At 54.4% G+C, this 17,110-nt stretch overlaps 1 protein-coding gene across 1 annotated transcript in view; it reads right to left on the bottom strand.

Annotated features, from left to right (window-relative positions):
- The window catches only part of Myo15a (myosin XVA), a gene marked incomplete in the record, with an annotated part of 48,517 nt that extends 37,268 nt beyond the window's left edge, over positions 1-11,249 (bottom strand). The window contains 9 exon segments of the mRNA XM_055594383.1: positions 150-213; positions 327-430; positions 647-652; positions 3,973-4,063; positions 4,258-4,332; positions 4,644-4,753; positions 5,262-5,325; positions 5,903-5,985; positions 7,683-11,249. Of these exon segments, the coding sequence (XP_055450358.1) occupies positions 150-213; positions 327-430; positions 647-652; positions 3,973-4,063; positions 4,258-4,332; positions 4,644-4,753; positions 5,262-5,325; positions 5,903-5,985; positions 7,683-11,249 (4,164 nt within the window).
- Between the last annotated feature and the right edge of the window lie 5,861 nt (positions 11,250-17,110).

The raw sequence follows: 17,110 nt of genomic DNA on the forward strand, positions 1-17,110 counted from the left end.
ACACACACACACACACACACACACACACACACACACACACACACACACGTCCACGTCCACATGTATACGCATACTTGCCCATAATTCACCATCCCAGCCCCGAGCCAGGCTCTGAGTGCTGGTGCTGCCCAGGCCAGTGGCCTGCCTACCTGGAACACGATCCGTGACTTCTCCAGCAGGTACTGAGAGGTTATGGCACCAGAGATCACACCCCTAGGGAAGCACGATCCGGTCTTGGGGACTGAGGTGACCACTCAGCCCTGGGTGTTGCTGTGGGCCACAGAGGGCTCTTGAGGTCTCTGGGCATCCGCCACAGCCCTACTCACCCTTCTAGAAAGATTTCCACAAACTTCCCAAAGCGGCTGGAGTTGTCATTCCTGACGGTTTTGGCATTACCAAAGGCCTCCAGGAGAGGGGTTGCCTCCAGGATCTAGACCAGGATGGAGAGGGTGGGAAGAGATGGGCACTGGGCTCAGGGCATGACGCTAGATGCTCAAACAGAGGCCGGAGAGGTGACTTGAAGGAGATTCCTTACAGAACTACAGTCTCCTCTCTGTCCCTTGCGGCCCCGCCCCATGCTTAGCTCCAATCCCTGTGCTCCCTCCCCAACCATCCTGCCGGTGGTCCAGACACACACCCGACATACCTTTATCTTCAGAGATGTTGGTGAAGCCGGAGCGGGAATGAGAGACAACAAAAGTGGTTCACTAACAAGACCAGACACCTCTCCCTCCAGGAAGCCAGGAGCCTTGGGCTGTGGAGAAACTGGTGGGCCTTTTTAGGTCCCTGTTGCAAATCCTGTGAGCCTCCAAGACCCCAGGTCAAGGGGCTAAAGCATGGCCTGGGGTTGCAGCCTGCAGCCAGTGTGCCTGCAACAGGGCTCAGCGATGCCCTGTTCTTTCTACCCCCAGCTGACTCCTGCTATCCATCTTCCAGTTTTCTCTTGGACATTTCCTTGCTCTTATCTCTCCTGTTAGCTCAGCGCAGTCTGGAACCCACCCCATTCTGTGGTGCCTACCTTATCAGGGCTAACAACAGTCCTGCAAGCCCAGCCCTTGTCTCATTGCTCCTCCCCCTTCAGTGTGTCCCAACTGCTTCATCAGTCCCCCTACATCCATCCCTGTCTCAGGACAGCGGCACCTGCTGGTCTGTGTGCCTGGAAGCGCCTGCAGGCTTCTCCTCTTTCAGGGAGCTCCGCAGGCTCAAGGTACTCAGCGCTTCAGCAGATACTTTTCCCTGGTATTATCTGTGTCCCTATAGGCTGTCAGCTCTGTGGATGAGCAGGTATCTGTCTCTTTGCACACCTGAGTCCCTGTCTCTGTATGGGGCTAATGGATACACAGCAGGTCCTCAAAAAATTCTCTAAATGGTTTGTAAAAACAAGGAGAGTGGGGTTGGGGATTTAGCTCAGTGGTAGAGCGCTTGCCTAGCAAGTGCAAGGCCCTGGGTTCGGTCCTCAGCTCTGGAAAACAAACAAACAAACAAAAAACAAACAAGGAGAGCAGAGCCACCCAGGGTGACCATAGCTAACGGTGGCAGCCACCTATAAGTACCTACTGTGTCCCGGACATTTTGCCTTGACACTTACTCTGCTTTTTTTTTTTTTTTTTTTTCCAGTGCTCGCTATGAACTGCAAGGCCTCACACAGGCTAGGGAAATGCTCTGCCATATCCCCAACCTTTTAGTTATTATTATTTTAGTTTGAGACAGAATCTCACTATTTAGCCCAGGCAAGCCTTGGGTTCACGACCCACCTATCTCAGCTTTTCCAGTACCTGGGACAGTAGGTCTGTGACACCACACCCTAATTTTTGTTCACACAAGTACCCTGTACTTCTGTACATAGGTGCTAACATTATTGATGTCTCAGACTCAGAAACCAGGATGTAGAGAGGTGCTGAAGGATGCCCATGGCCTCCAAGAAGAGTGGGTTCCCAGGGTGCCTGGCGAACACACACACTGTATGCATAAGTATATTACATATTAATTAGTATTATGCAATAATTAATAGCCAGGCGTTGTCTCTGGTTAAGTCACATCTTCAGGAAGAAGTTTTGGGGAGAAGGGGGCCCAGTTCCCACAGACATGACACCTGGAACCTCGGGGTGGTGGCAGTGCTGATCTGTTCACATCCACCTCAGTCAAGTACCTGCAGAGCTCCCGACAGAGAGCAGCAGAGGGCGGGGCTGCCTGCAGTTGCTCAGGGTCAAGTTCAGCAGGGCATTGTTCTATACTGTCTTTTAGTCTGGGAGTCCCTGGAAGGTTCCAGAGGCTGCATGGCCTCTTCTCTGCTCCTGGTGCCCAGCGCAGGACAGGATATGAAGCCAGAAAACTGGGGTTGGGGGGGCATCACATGGGCTAGGGTGGATAAACATTGGAAGGCGGAGAAAGACCGGTTCCAGTGAAGACGAGTGAGCAAAGCTATTCCACGAGACGGACTTTCTGAAATGAAGGAGGTACCACAACACCATTTTGCCGGCCAGAATGTATGGGGCGCGCCCATTGGTAAGACCCTAGATCCAGCCATGCCTAAAACTGACCCTAGATCTGACCTGTCCACTGGCCTCATGCTGTGTGCCTGGCCCAGAAACTCAGACCCATGTCACACATCCTCACTTGTCTCCTCCGCACCTGTTGCCATGGAATGTAAATCCCTGCCCTGTTACCTCATTTGGGAAGGGTGGCCCGCTGGGCAAGTAATTTCTCTTCCCAGGCTTCAGCTTCCCAATCTGTAAGTCATCACAGACGCCATTTCCCAGGGAGGCTAAGGGGCTCTGTGGGGGCATACGGAAGACACCTGGCCCAAGGAGGCGCTCATGGAACCCCCTTCTCTCCCAGCCGTGTAGAAGAAACTGAAAACTGCCTAGAGAGGAGAGGGCCTGGGTCGACCACCAAGAGGTCCTGCAGCATTGTAGCCATTTGCTAACTCCTGTGGACCTAGGGCTGGGGATTTTGAGAGCTTGTGTTTTCCTGGACACCGAGCTTTACCCGCCCCCGAGCCCTGGGTTCCCATCGTTTCTGAGTAGACACCTGCTGGGCACCTTTCCCCAGCAGTTCCTCTTCACCTGTGCTGCCCGTGGTCACTCTTGGTTTAGTCCTCTTCACGATGTGGCCTGGTCCTTCAGTCAAGTCCAAGGCTGGCTTTGCCTTGACCCTGAATGCATCCTTGCATACCGACACCCCAGTCACCAGCACTTGGGCCCCTGGCTTCTCTGAGCTGGGAGTCCTTGTTGTCATTCTGATGTCCCGTGGGATCCCTAGGCCTGCTTGCACCTTTGCACAAGATTTTTCCTTGGTCTCCTCACTCTTCTCAGACCTGCTCAGGGCCTCATCACTGCATCGTGCTTATAACGATGCCCCCTAGCTCTCTTCCTTTTTTTTTTTTTTAATCCTTAACATATATGAATATGACTCTCTAATATACATAATTACTTCTTCATCTCCTGCCCTAGAATGTAACTCCCACAAAGTTGCAAATGTCCTGTCTTGAGACATTCTGTTCCTCGCTGAGCCCAGAACACAGCAAGACCTCGGTAAAGCTTTACTGTGGGAATGGATGGGTTTCCAAGAGAAGTGTCAGGTTGCAGGATTTAGTGTTCTCGTGTCTGGCCAGCGAGCCTGGAGTCTGCTGCTGCCTCTGCCTCAGGCTATGCCCACCCTTGAACCTGTTCCGCATCTGGATATGAGACTACAGTGATCCTGGGCCATAACCAGAAAGACAAGGTCAGGCTGAGACCGGAAACTAAGAATGGCCTCCCTGTTAGTCCCCGGGAGCTTCCCTGGGGAAGATGGGAGACAGAGAAGACTGAGTTGAGCCAGCCCTTCTGGCCTATCTGGAATCGAGGCTCCCTTCATCCAAGTACATATCCAAGCTCCTGGTCTCTTGGAGGTGGAGGCACGCTCAGCGAGAGTGCTGGGCTGGGATCCAAAGCAGACAGGGCAAACACATGCTAGCTGGATGGTGGGTCTCACCTGCTGCATGACGTCCCGTCTCTGGTTCATGGCAGCCAGGCAGCGGAGAATCAGCTTCGTGGCTTCAGTCTTTCCAGAGCCACTCTCCCCACTGGCCGAACACGGGGCCAGAATGTCAGCACTCCTCCCCCTCTCCATGTCCACTCCAACCCAGGAGCCATGCAGTGGGCCAGAGGTACCCAGCGCTCTTTCCGGGGCTCATTAGGCCTGTATCTAGATGCCTGGCTGCAAACCTACACCCAAGGTGTCCCTATTTGTCCCCAATCCGAGCACAGCCTGGCTCACCTGATGATGACACACTGGTTCTGTTTGGCATCAAGCATTTTGGCGAAGGCGAGATTAGCAATTGCAAAGAGGTGCCTGGTGAGATAGGTCATTACGTGGCACTCTCTCTGACAGTCAGTTTCCACAGACCCAAGACTGCCAGAGGTTGGGGGGAGTAACTCTGTCCAGCCAAGCAGCCAATGCTGCCCACCCTTCCCCCTTGGTGAGAGCCACAGTGGCCTCCAGAGGGGACTGTGCCATGCCTGGCGGGAGACCGAGCTGAGTGGCGGGTTGCCTGCGTCTACCCACTCTAACTCGTGGCTGAAAGGCATCCAGGGGCTCCCCAAGATCGGAAACGGACCTGGAACACCTCAGGCCAACCCCATTCCCATCCCATAGATACTCACGGGGGATTCTCTCCCAGGGCACGCCCACTGTACTGCTGCACCTGCTCTGGCCCATAGATGGAAAACATTTGGTATGGGTTCACCGACACCAGAATGCTGCCGATATAGGTCTGCTGATAGACAATGACATCAGTGCCATGGTTGACACGGCCGTCTGTGGTCCCCTCTTCATGCTTTTGAGCAAGGAGTCCCTTTCCAATGGGACATATGTCTGGCTGCCCTGCTGCATTGTCTAGCCCTACGTAGCCCAAGAGGGACTGTGCTCTAATGGAGACTCAAGCTCTGCACAGGCTGAAGGTGTGACTGTGGCCTCAATCAGGCCAAGATGTAACCTCCTGCCCACCTCATTTATTCACGGTCAGGCCCAGGCTGCAGGCATTTCTGTCCCATGCCAAGGTAAGCCACCACAGTCTAGAACTGGGAAGCAGGGAGCCCATGTGTCCTGAAGCCATGAAAGCCCTTACAGGTATACATGGCTTTTGGAAGTGGCTCCAGGCCACTTCTGACCAGCTATGAGGCAGTCCTTGTAGCTCTGGGGTCGCAGATTCTCTTCCATCTTTTAACGACATCTAGTCTAGAATCCAATCAGGTCTTTGGGTCAGCAAGCCCCAGACTTACATAGATGAGGTTTCGTTCAAATCTGGTCTTTAGGTTGGATAGCACAGTGGTCTCTTGGAGGTCTCTGGAAGGACATGAAGGGAATGTGAGGATCCCCAGCCTGGCACAGACTCCCCCCTATTGGCATGGTGTCTTGGTCAAATGTGTCTGGAATCAAGCTCATTTCTGCCACTGACTAGCTATGGGTCTTGGGCAAGATAGTTCATCTTGTGCCTCAGTTTCTTCATCTGTCCAATGGAGTGGCAAACATCACACCCACTTTCTGGGACCCTGGTGGACACTGGGGCCGAACACCTAAGGCTGGATTACCGTGGTTGGAGAGCTTTAGGGATTCCAAACACCTGCCGGCATTTTCACAGCCGCTGCTCATATCTCTCGGATGAGAAAGTGAGGTGCAGGGTGAGAAATGATACGTCCACGGCTGCCTAGCTAGTCAGTGGGATGGCTGGGATCTGAACCAATGACTGTCTAAGTCACAGAGCGTTGACTTGTACATGTCCGGCTTCTGTGACACTTGATGACACCCCTTGCAAACGGGGAAACTGAGGCTCTGGAAATGTCCAGGGCGGCAGACAGCCTGGCACCGAGGCTGGGAGTATAGGGATCCCTACCAGGACTCCTTCCTCGCCCTGCCCACTTACTCCAGCTGGGTCATGTCCTCCACACCGTCTTCCCTGCGCTGCTGGCGGGACCGCACGGAGGGCAGGTTGCGGATGGAGTGCATCTGTGAGAGAGGGGTGGGGCACAAACTGGAGGCCTGGGTAGACCCCGGCTTGGACTCACCAGGCTCCTGTTCCCACTGTCAGAGCGGAGCTTTAAGATTAGATACCGGAAGTCTTTTGGCCTCCCTGCCTGAGAGTGCACATAGGTCTGTGTGTAAAGCATCCTGGGTGAGCGTGCCTGTGAGCCACAAGTGTCCTGCTGGGGATTGAGCACACACAGACATGTTCACTACCACACACACGAGTCGGCCCCCTTCCTACTTCTGTCCTCTCAGCGTCCCTACCCTGCTCCCCACAGGCTTGTGTGACGGCTTAAAATGGGCATTTGCGTGTCAACGCGTGAGGCAAAGGTGGAGGTTTGTCCCAGGATGGACCCAGCTCCTGCCTAGGGTAAGTGTGTAGATACTGCGCATGCACCTCCTGGAGCGGCCCTGCGGGTCTCACAGCTCGCATGCGTATCTGTGGTCTCAGGATGCTGTGGCTATGCGCAGGTCCACGTGCTTGGCTGAGGGCGGACACTTAGGTGCTCTCAAGGCGAACTTGGCATGTGCCTGTGGGCAGCTGCCAGGGTCCTCTCACCTTAAGGATCCTGAGTGTGGGAGCCCTGATGTCAGCTTGGGGCTGAGGGATCGTCATAGTACCCATTATGTGTGCCTAGGTATGTGCTCGCTCAAAGGGTACACCTTTGAGAGCGCGCACCTCCGTGGCTGCCACGTCTGCTCAGACTGGTCACGTGCCTGCTCTCCTGGGGTTAGTCACCCATGCACGTTCACTGCAAGGACCTGCAAGGCTCTGTGTAACTGTGAGCACACACACGTGCAGCCTTGGCCTTGCACCCCGGGGCACCCTCCCCTAGGCAAGGAAAGAGGATACAAGAGGGCCTGCGTCCTGCGCGCCCTCGCTCTGTTAAGTAGGGCGCAGCCGGTATCAACCCTCCCGGCCCTGGCCTCCAGCCCACCCATCTGCTCACGTGCTTGCCAGCGGCCACAGACCCTGAATAATTCAGCCACTCACGTATTCCAGGGTGAGGAGGGCCCAGGCATCCTTGCCCCGCACCCCTGGGCACCCTGTGCCCCGCTCCCGTAATGCTGCCGCCCACACAGCACGGGGCACCCGTCGTCGGGGCCAGGGTCCCCCCAGCAGCCAGGCTGCCCCCGTTGCCATTGCCGAGCCAGCCTGCTGCCCGCCCTGCGGGGCACGGTCTGCAGAGGGGCAGAGTACCGCCTATCACATCTTGCCCCGCCCATTCTAGGTGTCTCCAGGGAGGCTAGGGTGATCACCCACCTCCTCCAAGGGCCACCTAGCATCCAGCTCACCTTCCACCACGTATGTGGCAGCCAGTCATGGACTAGGGCTCCCTGAGACAGGCTGCCTGCCTATACCCCACAGACTACAGGCTTCTGGGCCTCAGTTTCCCCTGCTCGGCAACAAGCAAGTCAGAAAGTAGGCTCCTGTGCCTCCATCCACATACTGCTCCCTTCATCTAGGGCCTGTCTATGCTGAGCACTCCTCTGTTCCTCCCTCAGATGGATGCCCTGCAAGGTCCAGTCAGTCCAGCCCCTCCCCCACTTCAAAGGGGAGATGGAGGTCCATGTAGCCTGCCACTTAACCAAGGCCACCCATGACTCCTCAGGCCACCTCCCATTCTGGCTCCTAGACCAGAACTGCCAACCCCACCCTCTGACTTGTGCCTTCATACCTTGTTCTGGAAGCTTTGGGAGCCAATCTTTTTCCAGGGGCCCTTGTGGGACAGGTAGTCACCTCCACAGCCCAGGAGATGGGACTGAAAAGAGTGGGTATGAACTCGTGGCCAGGGGCAGTGGGCATCTGCTGGGGGGCAAAGGTGGGGCCAGCGTAGACTACAGGTTTGGGGCCCTGGGCCATGCTCTAGGTCTTGGTCTGGACGCTCCGGAGGCTGCAGAGGAGCGGGCTTTTTTTGCTGGAACGAGCTCAGCCCTCGCACCTGAGGCATGACGATGGCAAACCGCCCTGGTGCAGCCTTAGGCTGCTCACCAGCCTTGAGCAAAGACCCTGGGGCTCTGGTGGGGCCCAAGGGAGCTGGGGCCCTAGACAGTGTCTTCCAGCGGCGCCATGGTGGCCACGTAGCCCTTGTCTGCTTACATGTGACCAGTGGGTATGAGGCACTGGCTCGTAAAGCCTTCCCCTCTGAGCCCTCATTTTCCTTGGGAGGTTCTGGGTTCAGGGTCTCAGGCTCAGCTGGTGGCGGAGGGTCCCCTGGGGTGACCACTTCTTCAGGATTCTCCAAGCTGGGGCTGGCTGACTCAGTGAGATGCCCAGGCCCTGGTTCGTGGTGTTGGCCCAGGAAGATACCAGTTAAATTGGAGGCCTGGTCCTCAGGCTGTGGTTCATGTGCAGGGCTCACGTGCTCCAGCAACGGGTTTTCAGGCACTGGAGGGGGCCTGGGGAAGCCTCTAAGGCTGCCTACACCGTCTGGCCACGGAGAAGGTGGGCGCTGTGTAGGAGGCATTTCCACATCCCAGCTGGGGGCCAGTGGGGGCACTGTCCAGGGTGTCTCGGAGTCGTCCAGTTCACGCTGGTTCTCTTGCTGCTCCAACGACCCCGTGGTTGGGCCCCAGGGCCCAGTACTGGGTGGTGGGTGGTAGGCCCTATGTACCCAGGGCTTCACAGCCCGGGTCGGTGGTTCGCTGAGGCGCCGCCAGGTCCGTGGAAGGCGGGAGGGCAGGTTGAGGGACCGGTGCCGTGGGCCGTGGCTCAGGGGTGGAGGCGGTGAGGGTGGTCGTGGAGAACCTAGCACTGGTGAGTAGTGTGGGCCCAGGCGCCTGGAGGCTCGACGAGGGGGGAAAGTCTCCCGAAGCGAGTGAGGCCTGCGAGGAGGGGGTGGGAAGGGTGGCTGGAAGGGGCCCCTTCGCTGGGATAACTGAGGCGACAAGGGCCCCAGTGGCGAATGGTAACCCTGGCCTGGCAGGCTCCTAAGAGAGTGCTGGGGTGAGGGCAGATGGGGCCTTCTCCTTGACCCTATCAGGGAAGCTCTAGGGAAGCCAAAAGCTGGCCCCCGACTTCGGGAGGCCCTGAATGAGGGCTGGGGTACAGGAAAGGCCAGAAGGTCAGGGGCAACCTCAGGGCTGGTTCGAGGGGGCTCAGCAAAGCCCCACCAATTTGCTTGGGGTGTAAAGGGCACATGAGCTGGGGCAGCCCAAGGTGGCGGATGTCGGCGGAGGGAGCCGTAGGGTGAGCTGTAGGGGGAAGCCAGCCTTGGAGGCCTGGACAGGTTGGGCGAGAAGGGCGGGGCCCGTGGTGACCCGGAGCTGGAAGAAGGCCCCGGCACTGGAGGGGAGATGAGCGCGCTCCAGTGGGTAAGGGTTCGTGGTGCCAGCCTGGGTGAGGGCGGGCCGTGGGAGTTGTTGTTGTTGCGAGCCTGAGGCTGACTGCGCCTCAGCACGATGGGCGTGTTGGGCCGATCGGGGTCCATGCCGGCCAGCTTGTAGCCAAAGCGTTTATAGGCTGCCTCCCTGACTTGGGGCCGCCCCCCTCGGGCCTTCTGGCTGCTCCTGAGTCGTGGAATGGGCTTCTTTTCTGACAGTGTCTTTTTTAGGAACCGTGCCAGTGAGGTGGCTGGCCGTGGTGTTGGGTGGCCAAAGTCAGGCCCAAAGCCTAGGCCTTGGCGGGCACGGAAGGCTGACAGGGCCCGCTGCAGGTTTCGCTGGCGTGGCGTGAGGAAGCTCCAGTAAGGGTGGGTATAAGGAATGGCGGGCACTGGAGGCATCTCCTCCTCTTCCTCCTCTCCCTCTGCATCCCCTAGAGGCAGAGGAATGTCGAGGGAGGGTGGCAGGGGCACCTCCAGCTTCTCCTTCCCGAACAGCTTCACCTGAGGCCTCGGGAAGAGGCGGAACTTCCGGATGAGGGACAGCTTGGATCTGGCCGGCTTGTCCATGCCTTGCTGCTCGAAAAAGGAGGCACTGGGCAGGCGGAAGGAGGTGCTCTGCCGTTCTCCCCCCACTTCCTCAGGCTCCTCCAGCTCCGCAATGTCATCCATGGGGTGGGCATACGGGTTGTGGGGTGACAATATGGGTGGGGGCACCCAGGGGTACATGAGAGCTGGCTCTTCTGGATATACATAGGGCACCCCGGGGGGGTAGATGGCCTCGGCCCCACCGCCATAGACGCCTTCAGCATAGGGAACCCCATAGGGATCAAAGTAGGGTACATCATAAGGGGTGTCATACGGAAAGTCGTAGGGTGGGTACGGCACGTGGTGAGGGGCATAGGGATCCAGGTAGTAGCTGTATGGGTAGGCCTCATCCTCAAAGCTGTCATGGTAGCTGTAAGGAGATGAATACCCCGAGGGGGGCGCATATGGGGGCTCAAAATCGTCATAGCCGTAGCCGTAGCCGGGGTACAGGGTGTCGTAGTAGTCGGGGTGGTAGTAGCTGTACGGGTCTCCGGATGGGTACCCGTAATCATCATAGGGTGGCCAGGCTGGGCTGTAGGCCCCGAAGCCAGCCCAGGAAGGCTCCTGCTCCTCGTAGCGGTGCAGCGACTGCTGGTCGTAATAGTCGTCGCCCTCCCGGTGGTAATCATAGTATTCACCCAGGTCCTGGAAGCCCTCGAGCCCATACAGGGACTTGCGGGAGCGTGCATGCCGGAACGGGGCCTCGTCCTCAAAGGGAAGGAAGCCCACGGGCTCCCCGGAGGAGTAGATGCTGTGGCTGCGGGGGAACCTGCGGAGCCGGCCTCCGTGCCGCAGGATCTCAGCGCCGGAAGGGAAGGGCAGCTTCCGGGAGCCCACGCGCGAGCTTGAGCCCTGGAGCCAGGCGTCCACGGTGGCCTGCTGGCTGCCCGACTCCTCGGCCTTCTTGAGGAGGAACTTCTTGGTCAGCCAGTTAATAGCTGTGGACGCCTTGCTAAGCGACTGGGCACGAGGCTTCAGGCGGCCGTAGCCACGCCGTCCCGGGAAGCGGATCACCATGAACGAGGGCTTCTTCCCCTTCATCGCCCGCTTCTTTTTGCCCACACGCATCTGCGTCATGAGCTTGGATGTGGACTTGAGAACAGTACGGGCCTTCTTCTTGCGTTTGGTCTTCTGTGGGCCAGTGTGGAGGCCCCAGAAGAAGGCTGACGCACTCCGGAACTGACCCTTCTTGGAGATCTTGGGCGTGCGGTCTCGGAAGCCCATGAACAGCCGAGATGTGCCCTTTAGGCTCCGTTTGGGTTTCTCAGGCTCCGGGGCCTTCTTACCCTTTTTTCCTTTCTTAGCTTTCTTCTCCTCATCTTCCTCTTTCGCCATGGTGGCCTCTGTGTCCGATGGGCCTGGGGCAGGTGTCACACGTTCAGGGACTTGGAGACACTGCTTTGAGACTGGCTAGATCTTCTCGCGTGCTGCAGGACCTACAGTCTCTCCTCAGTGACTGAGCAGCTGGGACTGACTGGGTGGCATGGAGAGGAAGGATCCATAATTCATCCTCTAGACCAGCCTTGGGTTTCACCTTTGAGAGGTGGTGGAAAGTGCTTGGGTGTTGTTTTCTAGTGTGGGTAGACTGGGAGGCCTGTGCTGGGGCAGCAGGCTGGCTTTAGAGTCACCATGGCAACAACTTGGTGCCTCTGGCCAAGCCCTCCTGTGTCCCAGCTGGCTAAGCTTTACAGAGCAGGACATTAATCTCCAGAGGAAGATGTCATCTGCCCTGGACACCTTGCACGGGCCCAAAGTGGAGTCAGGTCTCCAGAGGCCAGGATAGGATACTCACAACCCACCACAGCACCTTGGAGAGGAACTGGAAGTGAGAGGCAGGTGCCCAGGGCTGTGGCCAGTGTGTAACAGGAGTGGGCCAACTCCAGGGAGCTGAATAATGCATCAGGGAGAGCCCAGATGCTGCCGCCCCATAGAGGAGGTCATGGGGAGGGGCAGGGGATGGAGGAACAAAAAGAATGCATGGCCCAGCCCTTCATTGCTGTCTTTGGTGGACTATGTAGCCTCAGGAAAGCCCTTTGCCCTCTTAGGTGCTGTGACTTCCTCTTCTGTAGAATGGGAGACAGGAAAAAGGAAGATCTAATGGACTGCTGGGCGGGTTAAGACGCAGGAAAGGCCTCTGGTAGTTCCTTACCACTTGCAAACCCATGCTATTGGGGGTGTGAAGCCAGGAGGCTCATTCCGGCCTTGGATCTGATCCACAGCAGTTCACAAACTCTGGAGTGGGGGGGGGGGGGGGGGGAGGAGGAGGAGGAGGAGGAGGAGGAGGCCCCTTACTAAATGAACCTGTGTAGTGACCCGTGTTAGTGGAATGCTAATTAGCCACGGAGTTGTTTGCCTCTGCCCTGAGAACTGCCCTATACACTGCCCAACAACAAGACTAACACTGGGGACCCTCACCTAAAAGTTAGAGGACATTCCTAGACCGATAGCTTCCTTCTGCAGGCAGATTCTGTAGTGTGTGGACACCTAGGATCCCTATAAGCTACAGTGGCTATGACAATGATGGTAGACAGTTGGATTTAATCAAATGTTCCATTGTCAAAGATATAAACATCTTCTGATGTCTGCCGACAGCTTCTCAAGGTAAATGGAGGCAGTTCCACCCAGACTAAAAGAACTCTGTGCTATTCCCTAAAGGAAGAACTGCCCGAGTCTCCATAGCTTCAAGGACATCTTAGGAAAAAGGCCACTTATACCCGTGAACTAATGAACTTTCTCTTTAAAGAAAATAAGTCTGACCTTTCATTTATTTATTTATTATGTATACAGTGTTCTGTTTGCATGTGCACCTGCATGCCAGAAGATCTCATTATAGATGGTTGTGAGCCACCATATGGTTTCTGGGAATTGAACTCAGGACCTCTAGGAAGAGCAGACAGTGCTTTTAACCTCTGAGCCCTCTCTCCAGCTCAAGTCTGACCTTCTTAAAAAGATAGGCCCTACTTACAAATCTATCAGTAGCTATAACTTTTTAAAAAATAATTTAATTTTTATGTGCTTTAGTGTGAAGGTGTCAGATCCCTTGGAATTGGTGTTACAGTCAGTTGTGAGCTGACATGTGGGTGCTGGGAATTGAACCCGGGTCCTTTGGAAGAGCAGACAGTGGTCTTAACCACTGAGCCATCTCTAAGTTATATGTTGGTTTTCATCATTTTTCTTTACGCATTGGTGGTATGATACGTATATTCAATGATTATATCATCATACTCTTTTGCTTTTAACTTATTCCACCATTGAATTCTTCCTTTAAAATTTTTAAGACTTATTTTTTATACAGCATGCTGCCTACATGTATACCGACATGTCAGAAGAGGACACCGGATCTCTTTATAGGTGGTTTGCTGGAAATTGAACCCAGGAATTTTGGAAGAACAGTCATTGCTCTTAACCTGTGTGCCATCTCTCCAGCAGCCTTAGAAAGAGATTTTAAACAGTCCTTGAGCTGGAGGGGTGGCTCAGTCACTAAGAGCACTGGCTGCTTGCTCTTCCAGAGGACCTGGGTTCAATTTCCAGGTCCCATATGGTAGCTCACACCATTTGTAACTCCTCTTGGGGATCTGACACCCTCTTCTGGCCTGTGGGCACCAGGCATGTAAGCAGTGCACAGACATATAATCAGGCAAAATACCCATTAAGTATACGCAGTCAAAACATTCATACACGTAAAATTAAAAAAAAAATGTTTATGGATCATTGTCCTTCATCACCATGCAAAAGATGTCTGGGATCATGGCTTCATAGTTATTGCAGGAAAGTAGGGCAAAGGGTGAAATTAATGTTAGCAGTGGTGGCAGACGCCTTTAATCCCAGCATTTGGGAGGCAGAGGCAGGCAAATCTCTGAGTTCGAGGCCAGCTGGTCTACAGAGCTCGAGGACAGCCAAGCCTACACAGAGAAACGCTGTCTCAAAAGGCGAGCAGGCAAACAACAAACAAAATCCCAAACCAAAAATAAAAACAGCCCACATTAAGCTCCACAGTGGTGACACATGTACTCCAGCAAATGGGGACACAGAGGCAGGTAAATCTCAGTGAGTTCCAGGCCAGCCTGGTCTACAGAGCGAGTTCTAGGAGAGCCAGAACTGTTATGCAGAGAAACTGTTAACCACCCTCCCCACACACACCAAGAAAACAAACAAAGCCACATTGAGACACCAGACTGAAAATACTCCCTGTCAAGGCCAACCTGTCCTGATGTACAAAACGAGCACTTTACAAAGGACCTGCAAAGGCTCCAGCGGACGGGGCACAGGGACCACCAAGCTGCGGACCTTTCTCCCCAGTCTAGTCCACTTCCTCCCTTGCAAATGCTTTCTTTACCATAACCATTTCTACTTGTACCACTCTCCTCACCTCCCTGTCCAGTTCAAGGAGTCAGCAATATAGAAATCCCAGCAGGACCTCCGTACTCACCTAGAACCCGGAGGTGGAGGAAGATCAGACCTTGAAGGTCATCCTGGGCTGTATGAGACCTTCTCCCTCTACCCTCACCTCAGAAAACCAACAGCAGGCTAAACTGCCCACCAAACATACTACTGGTTTCTCTTTTACTCACTCGGGAGGCAGAGGCAGGTGGATCTCTGTAAGTTTGAGGTCAGCCTGGTCTACAGAGTGAGTTCAAGGACAGCCAGGGCTACAGAGAAACCCTATCTCAAAAAAAAAAAAAAAAAAAAAAAAAGTTAATCCAAGAGCCTGTCAATCACTGGACAGACTAGCCCGAAAGGTGATATTCCTGAAGACATGTTACAGAAGCGGGAGAATGATTATCTCCTAATGCACACACACCCCTTCTGTGGCAGATTGCTTACAGAATTGTTTTAAGCTTTTATTCGTTTATTTATTGTGTGTACGTGTGCAGGTCAGAAGACGGCTTCAGTTGGACTTTTCTCTTCTTCCACTGTGTGGGACCTGAGGCTAGGGCCTAGGTTATCAGGCTTGGCAACAGGCACTTTACCTGCCGAACCAGCTTGCTGGCCCCAGATCCTTACTTCTAAGCCTGCCTGCTTAGTGTCAAGTTAGGGCTGTTAGTGGCTGAGTGGCTAAATCGAACTCGGCTCTTACAGAGGACCCAGGTTCCCAGCCCCCACATGACGCCTCACAGCTGCCTGTAACTCCAACTCCAGGGGAATGTGATACCTTTGACGTCTGTGGGCCCTTCACTCATGCATAAATACACATAATTAAAAATAGTATATTTATATTTATAGATTTTGAGGCTGAGAGATGGTCCAGTGGATAAAATGGTTGCTGTGTAAGCATAAGGACCTAAGTTGGGGATCTTCAGCACCCACATAGAAACAGGGTACAGCGGTGTGTCTGTGTTGGGGGGTGGGGAGCAGAAACAGGCGGGTTATTCCTGCAGCTTCTGGCCAGCCATTCAAGATGAAACAGTGAGCTTCAGAATCAGTAAAAGGTCCTAAGATAATAAGGTGGACAGGGCCAGAAGACCCCCACGCCACTCTGTGTTCCACATACCTGCAGGCCAGCATATGCAAATACATCTGTGTGCACCCAGACACAAAAGTGTAGCTTTCCTTCTGTCTGTCTGGGTAAAGCCTGCTTGACCACCCATTCTCTATGCCTTTTTGTTTTGTTTTGAGACATGGTCTATGTAGCCCAGGCTAGTCTTGCACCCAGAGATTTGTTTGTCTCTGCTTCCCAAGAGCTGGGATTGTGCACCACCGAGCCCAGCCTCACCCATTCTTTCTGAAGACCATCTACTTGTGCAGCTGTCTGCAGACTTCCACTGTAGAGCATACCTGCTTTACTTGCAACTCAAACCATGACTTTATTTTAACCCCCTCCCTTCAACAGTTGCAGTCCCAGCTAACTCTGTTTCTCTCTCGAACGTCAATCCAATGACCCTTGGCCTTTCTCCTGAGTCTTTTCTTTTGTGAGACTGCATACCTGCAAAAGGGGACCTGAGAACGAGGGAGGAAAAGCAGGCTTTCAAAAGGAGACAGAGGGCTGCAACCAGCTGTGTTGAGTCTGGCAAAGCCAAGAAGGCATGGCTTAAATACAGTTTCACCACATGTGCTACCAGGAGCTGTTTGGTGGAGAGACTGATGTGTGAGGCAACCGTACCTGGGAAACTAAGTCTTGAAAGGGAGGTGGACAAAAGAGAAGATAGCTCGGGACACTTAACCTTAAGGGTGAAGGAACACAGGGAGGATACTTGGGAACATAGCAAAAAAGGAGCCTTTTGTAGCTTCCTCTCTCTGTAGGAGGCAGAAACAAGCAGCTTCTCTCACTCAGACTTCGGCCTTGGGTCTCTAGGATTTTGAGAACTTTGTCAGTGGCGTTTTTTGTCATGGCAACCCTAGCTTAGACAAAAGATTAGACCGCAAATCAACTGCACAGACCTAGGAATTACCTATTTACCTATCATCATTTGTAGGCCCTGGCCACAGAATCCTCTAGCTTGGAGGAGATGTAGAACATCAGGGAGGAATTTCAAGTTGGCACTGTGGGCACCAGGGCAGTGAGGGGATGCCTTGTTCCTTAGGCTAGATGAGCCTGGGCTTTCTGCTGAAGGATGGCTGGAATGGCAGGTAAAGAAAGGGATCAAAGTGGTTAATAGTTCCCAGGTGATATGGGTCAGTAAGTAATCTAGGGGATGCTGGGGGTGGGGTGGGGATGTCCCCACCCAAAGGGCATGAATTGCCATGTCACCCTTTCCTAGGTGTACACAGATGGGCGCCCCTTTCACATGCCGACTCAGACTATATGACCAGAATGACTAGAACCAAAGTTCAGCATAGGATAGATGGGGCATTTGATAAATATATAGCTAGTCCAGGAATCAAGCCAGAATTGAGTCAGAACGGATTCCGACCCAGCTTCCACCTTTCCCAGCCACCCCGGAAAAACAGAAGAGGCCTGGGCTTGGTTGCTGCCCAGGGAGCTCATGGGATGAGCAGTGTCTCCGAGGACTGGCAATGGCAATGAAAAGCCATTCCCTGGTGGATTTCCTCCCTTGAACCTTAGGGAAAGGAGCTGAATAGCGTCATCTTTACCTGTACTGGTGTACCGCTGTTGCCAAGGAATCACACGGGAACCATGCCCATCTCACAAAACAGTGAAGCTCAGAAGGGTTCCCAGTGAGGCAAGCCCTGGCTCAGCTTTGCTGCTACCCCTTTTCTTCTTTCTGCAGTGTCTGGGCCAGTGGCAGAACCCCAAG

Source organism: Psammomys obesus, unplaced genomic scaffold (genome assembly GCF_907164565.1).
Source record: "Psammomys obesus unplaced genomic scaffold, mPsaObe1.curated_primary_1811, whole genome shotgun sequence".
Taxonomy (NCBI): Eukaryota; Metazoa; Chordata; class Mammalia; order Rodentia; family Muridae; genus Psammomys; species Psammomys obesus.